At 44.3% G+C, this 20460-nt stretch overlaps 1 protein-coding gene across 3 annotated transcripts; it reads left to right on the top strand.

Annotated features, from left to right (window-relative positions):
* Positions 1-2: 2 nt before the first annotated feature.
* GIN1 (gypsy retrotransposon integrase 1) lies at positions 3-20170 on the top strand. 3 transcript variants are annotated; one of them, XM_074952913.1, is made up of 8 exons: positions 3-136; positions 6306-6451; positions 7238-7431; positions 9261-9566; positions 12633-12821; positions 12927-13103; positions 13325-13613; positions 17279-20169. In XM_074952913.1, the coding sequence occupies exons 2-8, from the start codon at positions 6313-6315 to the stop codon at positions 17560-17562; spliced, it is 1578 nt and encodes a 525-aa protein (XP_074809014.1). In that variant the 5' UTR covers positions 3-136; positions 6306-6312; the 3' UTR covers positions 17563-20169. The 3 variants fall into 3 exon arrangements, with proteins under 3 accessions (XP_074809014.1, XP_074809015.1, XP_074809013.1); XM_074952914.1 differs by lacking the exon at positions 3-136 and adding an exon at positions 344-611 and having other exon boundaries at positions 17279-20170; XM_074952912.1 differs by lacking the exon at positions 3-136 and adding an exon at positions 345-628.
* Positions 20171-20460: the final 290 nt, after the last annotated feature.

The following is a 20460-nucleotide window of genomic DNA, read 5'->3' as shown; positions in this document are numbered from 1 at the left end:
CCCGCGGGCCAACCCCCTGGGAGTCGTCACTTCCGGGGGCGCCACATAAGTCTCTCGCGCGGAGCTACTACTTTGTCTCGCCAGCCCAGAGAAACACGGTCCTGACCCTCCTCGGGGAGGGTATCGCGATAGCCAGGTGCGTGTTTATGAATCCAGTGGGTGATTGGTTACCGCTGTACGTGCCCGACTCGTTGCATGCTAGAAGCAAGGGGGACAATATCGCCCAGGGTTTGTTTCGCGCATGTGCAAATCCTCACAGGCAAGCGGATCTTAGAAACGGCCGGCCGGGACTGAAGACCCCGGCTTGCATCGCAGTCTCGCGAGGACTACCATTCTCAGCATACAACGCTCCATTTTCATCTCCATGGAGACTAAAGAGTTCCAACCTGCTGCGCCGCCTGGCCAGGCGATGATCGGAGCGGTGCACGCTGGGAATCGTAGTCCACGTGGCTCGGAGTACTCCCGCTGGCTGGGCAAGGGTTGCTGCCGCGGCGGAGAGGGAGGCTCGGCGTGGGCTTCCCCAGGGCCGAGGGAGGGACTCAGCCACGCTCAGTCTGCAGCCTAACATCTGCTCCGAGGCGCCCGCCCTGCAGGCCGCAGCACCGGGCACAGTGAGTCCGTGCGTGAGGTGGGTAGGGCTGGGCTGGAGCCGCCTTCGGCGCCCTGCCCCTGCCCCGCGATGTGACCGCCAGGCCCTTCAGCTCCGCCCAGGACCCTCAGCTGGGGTGTGGGATGATTGGGGTTGGGAAACTCCGCTGGCCACTCAGGCGCAGGACCCCTCTTCTGGCGCGTGGGGCTCGCCCATCGGTACTCGCGCACAGTAAACTTCCATGTAGAAAACCCTCCCTAGCATTTGCGGTTGCAAAGACCCCTTTGGAAATCTTAGACATAGTCTGCAAACCTCCTCGGGGGCCATGGACCAGCGGTTGAAAACCACTGGTCTACACTGAGGCAGTGATGTGTGCCCAAGCCCGCAGACAGATGGCTCCAGTGCCAGCCACTGCTGCTGGATAGCTCTGCCCACCAGCAAAGTGATATTAACAAGACTTTTTGTTCAGTTTCATGTTGCCTTGCAGCATCCTCCCGGCAACCCTGAAAAGCATGTTTTTGCATCCCCACAAAAAATGTTAAAAGAACATCAGTGTTGCAAAATCAAGCACTCCGAAGTTAAGGAAGGACAGCTGCCCATGCAACCTTCGTTCACTTCCTTGTGTGTACCCATTATGATCATCTTTAATTACACAGTCACAAACTTTTTTCCCCCATAGGACCCCTGTCTCATTCATTACACAGGATGTACTGTGCTCGGAGAAGCTGAATCAGGGTTGTATAGTGAAGGGGCTTTTGTCTGTAGGATTCCTGGTCCATTTGTTGCAGAAGTTACAAGGTACACAAGGAAAGAAACAGGAAACTGCAGGACAAGAAAAGATGGTAGTATGTGGTCATGAATTAAAGACTATCAGAATGCATATGCACAAGGAGGGATAAATTAAGATTGTACAGACAACTTTAATTTGACATTTCCCAGTAATTTCCTAAACTTCTCAGTGCTTGACTTCTCCTTAACATTATTTTAATGTAGCATTTTGGGATATAAATTCTTAATTGTTTAAAAATTGTTGAATAAACAGAAATTCCATCTTGGAGAACCATATTAAGCCCTCAATTTCACTTCATGGATTGGACCAGATCCTAGCCTCCCTGCTCTTGGGGCTGGGTTGCTTTGTACCAGCTGCCTGTTGCCCCTAAATTCTATTCTGGCAGCTGGAGATCAGCCTGGCATGGCATGGTGCTGTGAGGGGGAGGGGAGAGGAGATGCTGCTGAGGAACCATACCACTTGTTAGCCCTCCTCAATAGAGGGACTCCTTAGATAGCTGTTTAAGGGCTGCTGTGCACCACCGGAGTAGCAGAAAGTAGCTGGAATAGATTAAAAAATCTGGCCCAATATAAGCAGTAATATCTGATGAGTTGCAAGACACTTCCAGTTCCCTTTCCTTCTATTGTTTGTCATGTTCACTTGTTGAGACGTTAATGAGATTGTAAAATGTCTGGGTACATCCAGACTAGGAAAAGCTGTCATGATGGAGGCGGGTGTTTCCCCACAACCTGCTGACTTGAGTTAGGACTATAATTGCCTCATCCGCACTATGATTTTGACATGTGCTAGCTAACAAGTGGTTTAAAAAGCCCATCTCTTCTAGTTACTAGAGAGGGAATTCTGTGCCCCCTCCCCCCACCCAAAAAAATATTCTGCACAGAATATTTTAAAATTCTGCAAATTTTATTTGTCAACAAATAAATGCAGAGGCTCCACATAGCAGCCCCCAGACACAGACTTGCCAGTGAGGCTGCACCTGAACCTGGCACATCGCAGGGGCCAGGCCTGCCCCAGAGGTCTATGTCCTGGGTGTGGAGGGGAGAGGGAGGGCTGCAGGGTGATCTCTGACCTCCATGCAGCCAGTGGCCTGTGCTCCCCACTGCCATGCTGGAGCCTCCACATTTAATTACTGACCAATAAAATTAGCAGAATTTTAAAATTGTGCTCAGAATTTTTTTTTTTTTTTTGGTGCAGAATTCCCTCAGGAGTAGGAGGTGAAGCAACTCGCTAGGGTTAGCAGCCCCATGCCAGGCACACCAGCTGTGGGCAGGGAGGCTCAGCCCAGCAGGATCCAAGTGTAGAGGGGCTTAGTGTGGGGGGGATCCAGGTATGGGGTGAGAGGGTTCTGTGTGGGGCAATCTGGGTGTGGATGGCTCAAGTGGGGGGGGGCGGTCCAGGTGTGGGGGCAATGGGACTTTGCAGGGGGGTTCAGGTGAAGGTGATTGGGGCTCAGCAGAGGGGTCTGGGTGTGGGGGGATGGGGCTCAGAAAGGGGTCCAGGTGCTGGGGAAGTGGGGCTTGGCGAGGTGTGGGTCCATGGGCAGCTGGTTGGGGTTCAGTGGGATAGGGGTTTGGATGTGGGGGGCTCATGGGGTGGTCCAGGTGCATAGCGGGTGTGGTTCATCAGGGTGGGGGTTTGAGGTTGGGGGACTCAGCAGGGTGTGGTTTGGGTACGTGGGTGGGGGGATCTAGATGCAGGAGGGATGGGGTCAGCAGATGGGCTTGGTGGGGGTCCAGATGTAGGGGGGGTTGAGGCTTGGTGGGGGAGTCTGGGTATGGGGGATCCAGTTGCAGGGGGTTGGGCAGATGGGGGAGCAGCTCGCCGTACAGTGATCCCTCCCACTGCAGCTGAGGAGCGATGGGGGCAGGAAACAGGGGAGGTGCAGAGCCAGGGGAAGTTTCTGGGGCAGGTCAGACCCGGCCACTCAGTGCAGGGGAATTGCACTCCTCCCCCAGCACAGCCAGGACTAGCAGATGAGCCCAGTGCAGGGTAGGAGCCACTGGCTGGGTGCAGGGGATGAAGCTCAGTGGCTTGGGGGGCTTGATGGGGAGGTTCTTGTTGTGGGGGGGGGGGCGGTGAGGCTCAAGGGGTCTGAGCCTGGGGTGTCTAGATGCAAGGGGTTGGGTGGACAGGGTATGGGTCTGATCCGGCACTCGGCAGGGTGGCACTGGCCAGGGTGTCTCCAGCCTTGCCCCCCTGCTGTGATTTACCTCTCCACGAGATGCTCCAATACCCGAAATGATACGCCCATGCTGCTGGGGAGGGGCACATTACCATTCTTGCAGCTTCCTTTGGCTTCCCTGTCAGAAAGTCCTCTAATTTGGTGTGAAGAAAAGCACACAGTAAGAAAGGAAATACTAAAACTGCAACAATCCATAGGGACACAGGAAATTCTTAGTGTCCAGAAAGGAAGCTTATTTAGTTTTTTCCAGCAAAGCACCTAAGTACATGTTTAAGCATTTGTTGTAGTGTTTGTTGAGTCAGCCATCATACTTGTAGTCTACAGTATAATCTACTTATCAACCCTCTTTTTCAAACTAATATAGTTGCTACCATTGCTGGAGATGAGTAAAGACTTCTCACTTAACCAAAACAAAAGCAATTTTCCTGCGCAGGAAGACATAGGAGCAATTCTAAATAGTGTTGTGTGGTTTCGTGCTATTCTAACAAATGCTGTATGTTATGTGAAAAACATCCACTGTTTCCAGTGACTTGGTGTATGTGGTACTTAGAAAACTTATTACATTTAATGCAGCTTAGCTTTTTAATGCTGCTGTTCCAGCATGTCTTATCTTATAGCAATAGTATAACTCAAAATTGGAAATATTAATGTTGATTACTGATTCTGTTATTTTACAGCAGTTAAAACAGTCTCATTGCTGTGTAGCCCATCCTTCCTCTCCCCATCCGCTTCCTGATGTTTGTTATCCTATATATACCACTTCCACCAGTTGAGTCAGAGCAGCTTCTGGGTTGCTCCAATTTATGCTGGCAAATTACACTTATGCTGGCTCCCAAAGAGCCACTCTGCCAACCGGGATCACCAGAGCACATTGTGTTCAGGCCCCACTCCTGATATAGCCCTTCCCCATCCACAAGTGTCATCTATGCTGGAGGACCGGGATCAGCCAGTATAAACTTAGCTACCCCAGACCTATAGCTCCTGAGGAGTCTCTCCTGCCTTACAGCTGTAGTAAGCCCCCTCTGTGCTTCTGAAGTAGTACAAATGGAACTTATATGTACATGAAAGTCTGGCCCATGATGCCCAAAATTAGACATTCTATGGGGTAAAGACCTTGTCTTTCTGTTGACCTGTGAAGCACAATTTTAGGTTCCTTAAAAATAACAAAAGCAACACTTGGACCTGCTATGTGTTGTTGATATTTATGAAATCTCATTTATGGCAAACACACATGACATTTAATTTTTTTTTGGAGGGGGAATATACTGCAAATTCATGCCTACATAACTGTAGAGCTTTTTCCCCTCACAAGAGTTTAACAAGGAAGGTATAAACAGTAAACTGAAAATCAATAGTCCACTGATTTGTGTTTTTAGAGTTCAAATAGAAACATTAATGAGACCATACAAGACACAGTGGATCACTTCCAAAATGACTAGATAGTGACCCACATCCTTTCATGTATTTATACCTGCTCCTGTATCTTTTACTTCATACATCTGATGAAGTGGGTTCTAGCCCACAAAAGCTTACACCCAAATAAATTTGTTAGTCTCTAAAGTGACACAAGGACTCCTCCTTCTTTTTGTAGATAGTGTCAGTTCCTCTTAATCATTTGTTTCTTGTTAGACATGGTATGGAAACTAAAATTCTGATTATGTGCTCTGTCACACTGCGCATCTTGTGATGCAGTGCAAGGATGAGTGGGGAAATTGCTTACACACCAAGAATAATTTCCTAATTACAATAAGGAATGATATATAGCATGTCAGTCTGTTATGGCCTGATCTTGCTCCCATTGAAGTCAACTGGAGCAGGATCAAACTGTAAAAATGTAAACACTTGCTTATAAATGCTGGTTCAGACTTTTTTTAAATGGACTACTGGAAAAATCTATGTAACTTGCATGGACTTTTCTGTCTTTCACATGGAATTTATTGGGAATTATTCTGAAGCTACTAATGTTAAACCTAAGCTTTTCCTGTATTAATGACATATTCTATTAGTGGCATTTCAGTTTATTACCATGAACCGAGGAAAGTCAGCACTTGGATGGGGAATTAATTTTTACCTGTTGTGCAAAGTCTGATTTCAAAATCTAATTTGCCTGACAGATTAATGAGTAAGACAAGCTTTTATGTTAATCTCTATTCTGGGAGTTATTTTTGTCTATTTTTTTCCATCAAGATGCCTGTCTGTCTGGGTAGTTACTTATCTGATCCCCAACCATAGTATTTGAGAGCCTTATAAGTATTTAAAAATAGAAATAGCTGTCTCCCTCTGTGGTTTCATTGTCTTTCTAAGGGATGTGATGGAAGCCCCATCGCTTGGATCTTTTACAATATAATTGACTAAACAACATCATGTATAGGCAGAAGGATTGACTACATGATGTGATAGGTGTTGTGTATGTTTTACATCTGAGTGAAGGATAAGATAACAAATGATGGAGCATGATGGTCATAAAAATGGAGTAAGGGAACAGTGTGTTTAGCACAACAATTAATATGGCCAGATATTTACCTGGACCATGTTCAGATTCAGGAAAGCATAGAGGCACGAGTCCAGCATGTAGAACCCAAACACAAGAACGTGGTGAGGAAGTGGGAGCTTGAGTAGGACTGCGACAGTCAGACATTGTGTACAATTGATATTCAGCATAAGGGAATGAAGGGGCTAGAAGGGATCCAGTAAAAGTTGGAGCAACTGTCACTGCAATACACTAAAATATTTGTGCATTTTAGGCAAACAATGGTTCGTAGCGGAAAGAATGGTGGGCTACATCTGAAACAAATCTCCTATTACAAACGAACAGGAGAATATCATCCAACTACGTTAGCAAGTGAGAGAAGTGGAATAAGAAGAGCAGCCAAAAAATTTGTTTTCAAAGGTCAGAAATATTCTCTCCCTCTTGGGAAATGCATTACTTCCTGGTTTCCTTCAGGTGAAGACTGCTCATAGCACATTGAGAACAGTGTCTGATTTTTTTGTACTTGCTTTATAAAATAAAACTCATCTGTCTATCCCAGGTTAGCATACACATGAACATTCTACATAAATAGAAAATCTGTCCCCTTTAGCCTCTTTATCAGCATGTTTAATTGTATTTAAAGGAGATGGAGATCCATCTAATAATTAAAGCCCATTTTAGCTATTAGTGAAATCTGTAGCTATTGGGGGACCATGACTCAAGGAAACTCAAAATATAAACCCTCAACTTTAACGCCTGACAAGGAGCATTTGGTTTACCATAATAGTAGGGCTGGAAGGAATGGCATAGAGTGGATGGGAGGGTGCTTGTGTGGGAAATGGAGGGATGTGCAAAAAGTCCCTGGTGTGTGCAATGAGCTCTGCCAACAGAAACTGTAAAGCATGTGACCCTCTTAGTCTTAATAGATTATGCTTCAGAGAGACTTTATGGGGGAATGTCATCTCTCTTGTGCTCCTATGGGGATAAGTAAGGGTGCATTGCCCTGTATGCAGAGTTGGTGGAGTACTGCAGTAAACAAATATTCCCTGCAAAAGAGAGATGTGATATGTAATTGTACACAGCTGAAAATGGTGAATAACATGAGTTTAATAAAATACCTAACCAAGTATATCCAATAGTTTAATAGACTTCTGTGATTGTTCTGTCTTGGTGATGACACATAATCTGTAATGTTTTTCCTTCCAGAAAATAAGTTGTTCTATGTGGGAAAAGACAGGAAACAGATGCGTTTGGTAATTGTTTCAGATGAGGAAAAGAAGAGAGTGCTACACAAATGCCATGAAAGTGCTGCAGGTGCTCATCATGGCATATCAAGGACTCTGACTCTGGTGGAGTCTAGTTACTACTGGACTTCCATAACAAATGACGTCAAACAGTGGGTATGAGTCATAGCTACAGACTATCTTTATCTGATCTTTGTAATAAGCTTAATTGAGAGAGTGCTGATTACTTTGTATAATTCTTTTACAAGACTCATATCTTTTGCTTCACTTTGTTAACTCAAATAGCTGAACAGATATTTTGCTCATACTTAAAAATTTAAAAAAATGTGTGTGTTGGGTGCGTGTGCATGTTTGTGCTAAAAGTAAACCCTAAGTTACTTAAGAACATGTTTCTCATTAAAAGCCAATGGGACTTATGATCTGTAAGTACTTTTGAAAAAACCATTCAAGTCTCATTGGCTTCTATGAGATTTGTGTTTAAGTCACTTGGGGGCTTTTGAAAATTCCTCCTCAATTCGCTGTTGGGCTGATACCTAGCATCAGTTCAGAAAGAGAGACTATTTTCAGTGTTATGAGTGAGTGAAAATGTGCTGTTAGAAAAACTATGTTTGTGGGCTAGATCATTGGGACTAAACTTCCAGTGCACTGTGTAGCTTGGGGTCCTGAGTAGCTCTAAGACTCTGATTCAGCAAAGCACATGAACTTGTTTAGATTATTAAATTATTTTTGAAGTTACAGTGTTAGTCAGACAATAAAAAAAAAAAGTCAGAACTACAAGTTTAAGATCCCAGAATCAGTGTTTTTGTATATGCAATGTGGCCAAGGTGGTGGTATTTTCTTTCTCCTTTTCTTGTTAACAGTGTAGCTTAATGTATAGCACAATTGTGCATTGTAGGCACAGCCTGTACTGAGTGATGGTGAGAGGCTGTGCTGCCTCCGTGAGCGCACCAGGGAGACAGAATACATGTAGGTGCTCGTACGTACATCGAGGCTGCAAGACCACTGTTAAACCCATTTATGGGATACAGCTTACTATCCCGCACCACCCACGCTCCACCAGAATGGCTGGTCAGAGCATGGGAAGGACAGAAGTTGTGGCTCTGCCGATCTTTATCTCCTTTTGGGCATTAGGGGTACATGGGGGTGTTTCTTATTTGGGACACCCAATTGGAAATCTTCTTGCACCTCTTATCACACAAACACACACAGATTGTGCACCCACAGAATCTAGTCTTGAGACATAACATGTATTACAGATACATATATACATTTGTTCAGTGTTGCCAAATTATTGTTGCTCTTGTAGTCAGCTACATTTCCTTATACCTATGACCATTTATCTAACTTACATGTTAAATGAAAACAGTTCTTTGCATTTAGTTTAGCAGGATCTCGTCTTATATCTGCTTAATCAGATAAAGCTGGTCTGTGCAATGATATGCCAGATTCTGCCTATATAACCCGTGCAACTAGGAAAATCACCTTAGTGCAGGGGACCTTCTGGTGGCATAAAGCCAGGATAACTTGTCCTATGCACGTCGCCTCCCTCCTACCAAAGGAGGAAGCTTGACTGGAGCAAAGTGGACATGACCTGGGCTTCCCTACCTGCTGCTGGTGCCCAGCTGCTGTATTAATCAAAGATAGTGAAGGCTGCTTTAATTTATACTGTGTGTCTAGAACAGCATGCTGAGCCCCAGGATCACTGGTATTCAAAGTTGAACTGTAAATTACTTTCATACAACCACCTCCCAGCCTGTGCTGTGTTGTGTGGTTGTATTTGTTTTTGCTATAGCTGAATATCTGTCTCAAATGTTTAATAGTATAAAGAAATGTAAAATTAATGGGTTGGGTGGGGAATGACTGAGATGCTCTTATCTCCGGCTTTCTTTGGAATGATAATAGATATTTAAATTTTTATTCTTTTGACATTATACCTTCAGCAGACACTTGTTGTTAATGTCCCTCTTTTCTTGTTTCTGACCTAGGTGTATGCTTGCCAGCATTGCCAGGTGGCAAAGAATACAGCCATCATAGTACCCAAATTACACCCTATCAAAGCAGAGGATCCATGGACTGCAGTCGCAATAGACCTAATGGGACCTTTTAATACCACGAGCAGAAACCATATGTATGTCATAACGATGACCGACTTGTTCACAAAATGGGTGGTGGTTCTGCCACTCCAAGACACTTCAGCGGTAGAAATTGCTAAGGCAATTGTCAGTGTGTTTTTTTTGTATGGACCGCTTAAAAAAATGGTTATTGATCAAGCAGAAGAGTTTGTTCATCAGGTAAGAGAAGTCAGCCCTAAAAAGACTTTATTTTAGGAAGATGGTATGTTTGTTTACAATACACTTGTATTCTAGACAATCTGAGAGGCTTAGTTGCCAAATTTACAGTGACTTTTTTATAAAAACTGATGTGTTGCCAGTTACCTTTGCGGAGTTGAGGCCATTGACTTTACTCTCATGATTCAGGGCCTGGTCCAAGCTATCTGAGAGTGGGCACTAATTATAATGCCTTAGTCTTAGATATTTTTCCAGAGTGCTCATATCTGATCACTGAAAATTAAAGGATAAAACAACACTTACTCATCAAGACATACCAAAAAGTCAAAGTATTTTCTCTGTCTTGTATAGACATAAATGTATTTTTATTAGTAAGAGTTCTGTGAAGGAGTAATGGCAGTGACATATAGAAGACAGTCATGTTTCAAGAATAACTGTCTCTCTACCTCATGAGAGAAGGTTCTGTTCTTTCCTTTATTATTTGTAATGCTGTAGTATCCTAGTCATAGACCAGGACCCCTGCCTGTGCTAGGCACTGTACAAACACAGACAGTCCTTGCCTGTGGAGCTTACATTCTATGTAGTCTCCTTAGTATTAGTAGGAATTCTCTGCCTCCTGCCTGTACTACAGTTTGCTTATACCTTAGTGTATATTACAGTGGGAATCCAGTCTGTGGCCCGAAGATCACTTGTAGCTATCAATGGTGACTCTACTAAATTTGTACTTTGTGACAAAGTTCCTCCTGTACCTTGGTGGGTCTTGCACTTATTGGCAGACTTGTTTGCCTCGGAGATTCACGGCAGCCCTCAGTTTGGCCGTTTTCGTGAACCCACAGTCCTGATCAGACACAGGAGGAGTTGACCTGGAGTTGGGAGGTTTTGGGGGGGAACCGGGGCCAGCCCTCTATTCTGGGTTCCAGCCCAGGGCCCTGTGGAATGCAGCTGTCTAGAGTGCCTTCTGGAACAGCTGTGCGACAGTTAGTAGCTGGGCTACTTCCCCGTGGCCTCCTCCCACCACCTTCTTTATCCTCACCATAGGACCTTCCTCCTGGTGTCTGATAATGCTTGTACTCCTCAGTCCTCCAGCAGTACGCCTTCTCACTCTCAGCTCCTAGTGCCTCTTGCTCCGAGCTCCTCACACGCACACCACAAACTGAAGTGAGCTCCTTTTTAAACCCAGGTGCCTTGATTAGCCTGCCTTAATCGATTCTAGCAGCTTCTTGGTTGGCTGCAGGTGTTCTAATCAGCCTGTCTGCCTTAACTGTTTCCAGAAAGTTCCTGATTGTTCTGGAACCTTCCCTGTTACCTTATCCAGGGAAAAGGGACCTACTTAACCTGGGGCTAATATATCTGCCTTCTATCACTCTCCTGTAGCCATCTGGCCTGACCCTCTCACAACTTACATTTTCAATTTATAAGCATTTCACAACCCACACCCTGTGCTTGTAAACTGAAGTATTTTGAATCAACTTCATCACTACCTCTTCTTCAACTGCATCTCACCACTTTCCTTGCAGTCCCAGGAATACTTCTAGTGTGAATTGGGAGCACTCTGAGCAACAGCTTCCTTGCTGGCTGCCTGCTGCACTGCAAGGGGAGAAGAGAGAATAGCTATGGCTCCTCTATGGCCTAGTTCTCTGCTGGGCTGTGGGAGAGTAAGGCCCTGTCTACACTACAGTGCTTTGTCAGTGTACCTATACTGTCCAAGCCCCTTCATGTACAGTTTTTCTGTCTGCATAATACCCCTCCCCCCCCAAATATGAGCTATGCCTAAAAAAAGCCTGCTTCTGTCTGCATAGCTGTGTCTAGGGGGTTTGCTGGCACAGCTATGACACTAGTGTGTTTTTTTTCACATCCTTGACTGACATAGCTATGCTGACAAAACCTTGTAGTGTAGCCCTGGCCTAAGATAGGAGTATGACTGGCTCTGCCTGGGCCTAGATGAATACCTAGCGAAGGATTGCTCCCCTTCAAACAGCTAGGGCAGCCCAGAAGATAGGGGAGGAGAAGAAGCTGAGAACCAATCAACAGTTAGAGCTCCTGATTCTCCTCTTCAATTTTGCTGCAGGCGAGATTAGTATGGGTGCTGCTCTAACTTCTGACAACAATCCCCAGGAACCACCTGCCAGCTGGGGATAGCATTCTAGCCACTTCCTCTTCCTGCCCCTAATATGCCCCTTTGCTCCAAAGCAGTTCCTATTGAACTTGATATATTAAGCAATAAAATAACCAATTTTCATTGTAATGTATTTGCTCCAGTCTCTATTGACTCATCCAGCATAAGGACATTAAGTGGCTTTCCTGAGGTCATAGTCTAAGGCCTGGGCTACACTAGGGGGTGGGTTCGAACTACCGAAGTACCTTAGTTCGACTTACCTGGCCGTCCTCATGGCGGCTAGTCGACTGCGGCAGCTCCCCTGTCGACTCCGCTTACTCCTCCTTCTGAGGTGGAGTACAGGCGTCGATTCGAGGATCGATTTATCGTGTGTAGACAAGATGCGATAAATCGATCCCCGATAGATCGATCACTACCCGCCGATCCAGCGGGTAGTGAAGACGTACCCTCAGTTAGTGACTCAGCCTGAATTAGAACTTTTTGTTGGCCTCCAGCTCTCTGCTGTATGTTGCCTCTCTTTGTTATCTGGTAGAAGAACAGATTTGCCCCAGGGGGAAAATACTGTAATACTTAGTGATGCTGAAGAACTTTACATTTTCAAAGCACTCTACAAATACTAATTAACACCTCTGAGAGTTAGATTGATAGTAATCACCATTGTACAGATGGGGGGAAAATAACAGACTTTGATATTCTTGAAGCCATAGTGAGTCAGTAGCAAAACCAGGTTTAGAACTCAGCAATTCCTGGCTCCCCCACCCGTGCCCATTTCTTCAGACCACACTGTACTGCTTAAATTGGATCTTACATGTAGACGGGTGTATACAAGGCAATCTTTTCTGTCACCCATATGGTGGTAGGAAAGGTAGAAACTGTATTGAGTACATAATATTTACTGCAGTGTAATACAAGCACTGATTGTTCCTGTGCATTGTGTGTTTTTGTCTTTAAAGATCAACAGAGAACTATTTGAGCTCTTTGGAATGAAACAAATAGTATTATCGTATCCTCAGACAGATGACACAAATGAAAGAACTTGCAAGACAATCAAAACTTTCCTGAACAAATACTGTGCAGACCACCCCAATGACTGGGATGATGATTTATCTGCCATTGCCTATGCTTTTAACTTGACTCCCATGGTATGTGTACGTTATGTCTCTTTTGTTGGGAGTTAACCGAAGTTGTTATGCAAGTACCCACTAAGACAAGTACTAAGTTTACCTGTGTTCTCCCCCTATAAATAGGAGCCAGTCCAAAACACACCATATTTCAAAATGTTTAATCGTAACCCTTATGTGTCTGAGACTTCAAATGTACTGCAGGAAGCACAAGAGGATAATAAATGTATGTTTGCCAAAATCCTTGAAGCAATTAAACAGGCTGATCGAGTATTGGAGGAAAGGAAAGCTACAAAATGCCAGGTAAATACCTAATACTTAAGTGTTATCAACGAGAAGATTGAAAAGAGTTAAGGTGAACATGTTTGAAATATTTAAAAAAATCCATGAATCCTTCATGACCAAAGATCTTTATATAACACTTCTGTATACTTCATGGTAAGCTCTGTATTCAATCAATGTTATGAAAACATGCAACTCCTCTCAGGAAAACAAGCTCTAATTCATGTTATTTCTCTATGTAGATTGTGAAAAATAGGATTGATGAACAGCAAACTGGAAACAAGGTCAATATTAAAAGGAAGCCAAAGCAAGTAAATCCATTTCATCTTAAAGTTGGACATGAAGTACTTAGACAAAGGAAAAACTGGTGGAAAGATGGCCGTTTCCAGTCAGAGTGGATTGGTCCCTGTATTATAGACTACATCACAGATAATGGATGTGCAATACTAAGAGATACCACAGGATCCAGACTAAAAAGACCCATCAAAATGTCTCACCTTAAGCCATACATAAGAAGATCCAATGGACAAGGTAAATCTGTTACTTCTCTAATTCTACTTGCTTTATTGTCAGACAAGGGTATATTATTAAGCGAGAGGAAATCTTAGCAAATATATCAGTATTAATTACAAAGACCTTGTACAGTAGTCCGTGCAGTCAGTGCATTTTCAGCAAAGGAGGTTCTGGGCTGGAAACAGCATTAAGGAATCATGTTTAAACTAACATCATTTGGCCCTAATCACATTAGCTGGTAAACACATTAAAAGGTTGAACTATGTTTAAAGATTATTTCTTAACTCCCAATGAAGACAGGAGCAAAACTGCTGTGTTTTTGCATTTATTTGTTCATGGCTCAAAGGGGGTAAACTATTAATTTCACACATCTGGAATTTTGGATCATTCTCAGTAATCCAGAGAGAGCAAACAGCTGAATGTTACGAATTATGTAAAAAGCACCTATAATATGAAAAGTCTATGTATAAAGGTATGGGCAGTCCCTGTGTGTCCCCTTGTGACCCAGTGTGGTTCTTCTGCAGGTGTGGCCTCCCCTTAATTTCCCCTAATTGGGGTGGCAATAGCCGTGGGCCAGGGGGGAGAAGCCAACACACTAATAAATAAATAACATGTCGTCTTTTTAATAAGGCTCCAGCGCAGGACCAAGTACCATACCAGTTGATTAAATTCTCACCTCAGGGCCTAGGTTCAGAGCTCCCAAACATAACCCCAAGACTAAATCAGGCTTGGCTGGACTTCTGGAGCCGGAAAGAAACCACTGCCTGCTGCAGCACAGATGGCTCTACTTCCCCATTCTCTCTCAGCTTCCTCTTCCCTTCCTATTTATATATAGCCCAGCCACAGGGCAGGGACTCCTTGACTACCCTGTTAGTCTGTCCTTAAAGAGTAGGTGCCATCTCAATGGACTGTTTCTGGTAGGGTATCTTTCAACCTGTAGTGTAGAGGGGAAATGCTTTTAGTTATTTTGCTAACTATTAAGGGTGTGGTCCACAAGGTACCTAGATGCCAAATTCCTGTTTTAGGCACCACTGCAATCCGCAAAACTCCTGCTTGGCTGCCATCTAACCTTGTAGGTGCCTAAAGTCACTCATCCCCTACGCTTCACCTGTCTGAGCATGTGCACTACTGCCTCACTATAGGGGTCAGGATGCCTATCTCCCAAAGCCCCAGAGTGATTCACAAAGCAGGAAAGTCATTGGGAGCTGTGGGGGCGATGCCTGCAGGCAGAGGCAGCGCGCAGAGCTGCCTGGCCACGCCTCTGCCTAGCAGCTGAGCAAGGGGGATGTTGCCACTTCCAGGGAGCCCCACAAGTAAGCGCCGCCCAGACCCTGCCTCACCCTGTCCCGTGCCCCAACCCCCTGCCCCCTCCCAGACCCAAACTCTGCTGCTGGGTGGGGAAGGCGCAGAGCCAGGTAGGGAGCCTGCCAGCCCTGCCCCCTCCACCCCCAAAGCACCATCGGGGGTTCTGGGCTGCGCGCTGCCACCCGCTTCCCCCAAGCAGCCCTCCCCCAGCAACCGGCAGGGCCCCCGCCACCCCACCAAGTTTTATTCACTGGTATTGTTAGTAAAAGTCACGGACAGGTCACATGCCATGAATTTTTGTTTGCTGCCCATGACCTGTCCGTGACTTTTACTAAAAATACCCGTGACTAAAACATAGCCTTACCCATGACCTCTAATAACCCACCTTTACTCAAAAAAGATTCCAGCCGCACTCCCCAAGGGGTTTACAGTCCTGCTATGGGAAGAGATGGGTGAATAACGGATTTTTCAGTTTAGTGGCAATTCTGAAAAATTTGTTTTGACCTAAAATGAAACATTTTCCTTTCACTTTTGAGTATTCAATGGTTTTCTTAATTCTTTTTGTTTTAAAAATTAAAGGAAACTTCCAAAGTTTTCTTGAATTGAAAATTTGAAATGCTTGGTGGGTTGGATTTTTAGGTTTTTTTGTTTGTTTTTATTCTTTCTTTTTTCGTTGTTTTACCAAAGCAATGTGGCTAACTCACAATGAACTCGCTAAATGTTTTGGTGTAGCCAAGTCTCCATCTTTGGCTGAAAAAAGTTTGGGGTGAAAAATTTCACCCATCTCCTAGCAGAGGTGGGTTGCTCAGGCTCAGCCTGCCTTTAACAGCTGAAATGCCTGACTAAATTATGCATGTTTCAGTCCTCCATCCCAGATCTCTATGGTGACACTACAGCCAGACAAAACCTCCAGGGATCCTGCTGGAGTTAACCACACAGACACTTCTGGAGTGTGTTTTCTTTTGTTAAAGTTGCTGGTTGATCTTGTTCAAAAGATCCTAATGCAAATTAGCAGTTAGCTAAGTATTTCACTCTTTGGATTCCCGTGGTCAGCAGCCATGTGAGACAGGACTGTAAATCTGCAGATTTAGAGAACTCAGTAATTCTCTTCCTTTCTAAAAGGTAAGGAGTGTCAACCTGCACTGATTTTTAAACACTGAACAGCTTCAACTCAAATGAAAATCTTCAGCTCTGACCAGTCAAATTACAACCCAGCACTTGGGCACAAATATCATAGAAGGAGGCCTAATATCAGTGGTGCAAGTAGATTTTAACTCTCACTGGTAGGCTATTGCCCTCCCGACCCTGCTCCCCCTCACAATAAATGTTCTGTGACTAGAGCCCTACAAGAATACAAATTTATGCCTGCGGATGTGGATATCCGTGGATAGAAATTGGTATCTGGTGAAACCCAGGGCTCTTCCGGGAACTGCAGCGGTGAAAGGAGCAGAACGTAGGGCTGCTGCTCCCAGGAGCCAATGCCCCGTGCTGGCAGCTCCTCCGGTGCAGCTGTACCACCCCAAGCCCCGTCCCCAGCCCTTCCATGCAGCTGCGTCTCCTGTGTGGGGTCTGTACAGCTGTGCCAGAGGAGCTGCCGGCGTGGAGCGCTAGCTCCTGGGAGCAGCAGCCCCACATTCTGCTCCTTTCACCACTGCAGTTCCTGGGAGAGCCCTGCGGTTCAGCAGATGCTGATTTCTATCTGCATCCACGGGTATAAATTTGTATCCGCGCAGGGCTCTACAATTCATACTTGAAAATTTATCTTTCCTTTACAGTGTGCCAGCAATAAATGTCTTAATGGTATGGCATACCTAACCCTACCGGCTTACTTGCACCACTGCCTAATATACAGTAGCATTCAATCTTTCCTCTTAAATTCTTTCAGTCTGCAGTGTGTGTGTATATACAGTGTGTGTGTTCTATATATCAGAAAACATAATGTGGTGTAGTATAAAAGGTTTAAGGTTTTCTAGCATGCGTTTGGGATGGCCACATTTAATCATAAGTATATAAAGAAAGAAGAATCTAGGATCCATTGCTTAAAGCACTGATTTCAGCGGGAGCTATGCTAGTGCTCAGTTTGGCCCACAGACATATAGCAAGGTGAAGCATTAAAAATAAAGGAATGTACTCTACTATGATGGCATTACAAGCCTTATCTTAGAGGAGAGGAGACTGACAATTTGGTGCACATAGAAATTAAGGTGCTAAAGTTCTGTCCACATTGTAAGACAAAAATTCTAGCCATGCTCCTGAAACTGCTTTGAAAATAGGTTCGCACCCAGCATCATTTTTTTTAGTATTTCTATAATTATATAGAATGACTTTAAATCAAGTAGAAAGGGCCACTCTAACCAAAATGTTCTTTGTTGTTGCAGACAACCATGATCTCTTACAAGGTGCAATAGTGGTTGACCATGACTACGTTGGCTTATCAGAAAGTTCGTATGGGCCATGCCCACAAAACACCATTGTCGAAGGGGAAGTAAATACCCTTGCAGCAAACAATCTGCTGCCTCTACCTTGCAAAGACAGTGAACCATCAGAATGTAAAAGTCAGTCTGAGTTTACCGAAGATCATAGAATTCTGCCAGCTAACTCAAATCCAGAGCAATGGTCTTCAACCTGCTGGACTCTTCAAACCAAGCTAGAGGATACTTAAGTAAATAAAACCCCACAATGTTTCACTGGAAGAAATGGTCCTCAACTTCTCTGGTGGAATGGAAAGGGCTTTAGTAGCTTTAAATTCCTTAGCCAAGTTTTAAATATGGAATGTTAGATACTTGTATTTACAACTGTATATGTTTGGGAATAATAGTACATGTCTGGTAATTAATTTGTATATATGCACTGACATGCTTATGCTTGTTTTACAAGGAATATGGGAATAGTTTAGTAAAAGCACATTACACCACTATACAATGGGACTTAGTCTATAATCGCACTGCAGATTAGAGTTAACAGTGTGGTCTTATCCACAGCGCATTAGTCCTTAACCACAAAAGTACAGCATAGCATTCATTTTATGGCCTCTTCACTAGTCCTGTGGGTGGCTCAAGAGCTCTGAGAACCCCAGGACTGTAAGATGAACAACGTGACCACAGTCTGCCTCCAGCTCCAGGAAGGCGAGGTGGTTCACACCCTCCTATATTTCTACAACTTTGTTTCCAGCTCTTTGGGAAAGTCGTGAGCTCTGCCTTTTATACCTTCTATTCTTCATCGCTGGCGCAAGGCTCTGCCTTTTATACCTTCTATTCTTCATCAGCAGAGCTGCCAAAGTGCAGTGCAAGAACCGGTCTGCTTGAGAAACAAACAGTCCTACAGCAACATGGGCAGAATTTCACCAGTTTTACTCCCAGCCCATCAAAACACTGTTAGGGAAAGGAGGTTTTTAGAATCTGTTAGGCATGTTGGGGCTGCCTAAAGCACGTACAGGGGCTGTCTCTGCTTATCTCCTTATCATCTTCAAAGCAAATCTCAGATGTAGCCTCCTTGCAGCATGAGCACCACACCAATTGGTTTCTGTAGGTGCTTAGGACTGCCTGGCTGGATGCTCAGTCTGTCTCCGTCATTGGTGATTTTTATCATGCCATCAAAGATTTTGGCACTCATGTGATTGACCTGTAGTGACAGTCCTTGGTAAATGTGTTTTGTGTGGTTCACTGATCTTCCAGCTCTGAATCTGTCCTCAGTCTCCCTTATTATTCTTTCTTTTCATAAAAAAAACTTGCTCTAAACATAGGACGAGCCCTGCTCTTCCTGACATCCACACATCTTACCTTGTCTCTCTCTGAAAATTTGCCAAGGTGAGTTGTGAGCTGGGGGGGAATTACCATGTGTGCATGCACAGGAGCTGTTGTATTTATGTGCTTGCTATGGCGCACCTTGCAGAGTCCCTGAATCACAAATGGGGCTTGACCCAAGAACCATGGAAGTAGATAATTACCACCTGTTGGCTTAGGGGAAGGAGTCCAGGTCTGGGAGCTTTAGTCTCACCTCTTTCACTGACTGGTGTTACTCGTTTTTTGCACTTCATGACCCATATTGTTGACCAAGGCTTCCAAGCAGAGCATCTGGCCTGGATGTTTTTCACCAGATACTAACTGATCTTTTCTGTGTTTGTGTACTACCTAGGGTAGTGGGGCCCTGATCCAGACTGAGGTCTCCAGGCATCAGTATAATACAAATAATTAATGAGTGCTTTCATAGTTACAGAGCCCAAAATAGCACCAAACTGACTGTGTGTTGGACAGGAAAGTAAAGGGCTGAATGCACTAAAAGGAATGATACTAATATTTCATATTTCCTGGTAATTGCACAGTGGCAGCTACACATGAGCTCCTCAGCTCAGCGGACTCGATCCCTCTCCGGATATATATAGCCAGGAAGATAATTAATAGTTTTAGGCAAATTAGCAAAAGGAATTGGGAATTTCTGGTGACTTGTTCAAATTTGCTATGTGGTGAAACAGCCAGGGGCGAAATTGGAAGAATGGCAGGAGGAAGCCTGAACAATTGCTGCAGGTAGGGTTGACAACCAGCCATGCTCAGAGAAGTATCATAGAAATACTCCATATACTTATTACAGAAAATTATTCTTCTGACCCTGTTTATGACATTCATTGAGTTCTGTCTTCCAGGAGAAAACTCAGACACACTATTTCACCAAGACTGACTGCCTGCTCTATCAACTGCACATGCATTTAATTTACAAGGGGACACTCCTCAACTTCCCAAGTCAATTCTTTAAAGGGTGGTTTGTGACACATTGTGGTGTTTATAACTAGAAGGGGAAAAAATGGAGCACATATGTTCAGGGAATTCAGAGAGAGAGAGGTAAAGTTGGTGAGTTCCCCAGTAACGTAAATGCTTCTATCTGGTTAGTGTACTAAAATTATTTACATATGCACTGTTAGTTGAAATAAATGATGGAAATTCACTATGCTACAGTAAGAGGGTTTTGTTCAACAATAGGTGTGTGTTTAAACAAGGGAGCCCTGAGTATAACAATGATTTCTTGACCTTGCCATTTCTCCTGCTGGGGGTGGTTATAAACATACCACCCTAAAATGTTTACTTTTTAAGGACAGACAATGTATGGACAGTTCTTAGCTTTTTGCAATGGGCTTAATATGCCACAGCGGAGAAGGCTGTGATGAGTCATCGTGTGCTTTTCACAACAGGCGGCTCTTGGAAATGTCATTCTTCAGGACTAGATTAATTTCTTATTCATGTGTACAGCCAAGATCCATGACCTTTTGTGACACATGTAGTTATTTTAATGATCTATCATAATAAACTGTTATCACAGAAGCCCCTCCTGATATTTCAAAAGTAGATAATGGCATATGGCATGTTTTTCTTTTGGGAATGGAGCTGATGCAGACAATTATTGGACTAGCTAAAAATAAGACGGGTGAACTCAAGAAGCTCAGCAGGCCCTGGAAACAGAGGAAGGCAGCACATCAGCAGCCATCATAATCTGCTGGCCTAAATTGAGTGCATGTCTCTGTCTCTAAATTCAGTCTAAAGAAATGCTATTATAAGACTCTGATGGTAGG

Source organism: Natator depressus, chromosome 5 (assembly GCF_965152275.1).
Source record: "Natator depressus isolate rNatDep1 chromosome 5, rNatDep2.hap1, whole genome shotgun sequence".
NCBI lineage: Eukaryota > Metazoa > Chordata > Testudines > Cheloniidae > Natator > Natator depressus.
This window is presented reverse-complemented; position numbering and strand designations above follow the sequence as displayed.

Excerpts from the sequence above, each read along its gene's own strand:
- GIN1 (XM_074952914.1), top strand. The coding sequence starts at position 6,313 with ATGGTTCGTAGCGGAAAGAATGGTGGGCTACATCTGAAACAAATCTCC. Across the intron at positions 7,432-9,260 it reads CAAATGACGTCAAACAGTGG|GTGTATGCTTGCCAGCATTG; the intron begins GTATGAGTCATA and ends TTTCTGACCTAG. Across the intron at positions 9,567-12,632 it reads CAGAAGAGTTTGTTCATCAG|ATCAACAGAGAACTATTTGA; the intron begins GTAAGAGAAGTC and ends TTGTCTTTAAAG.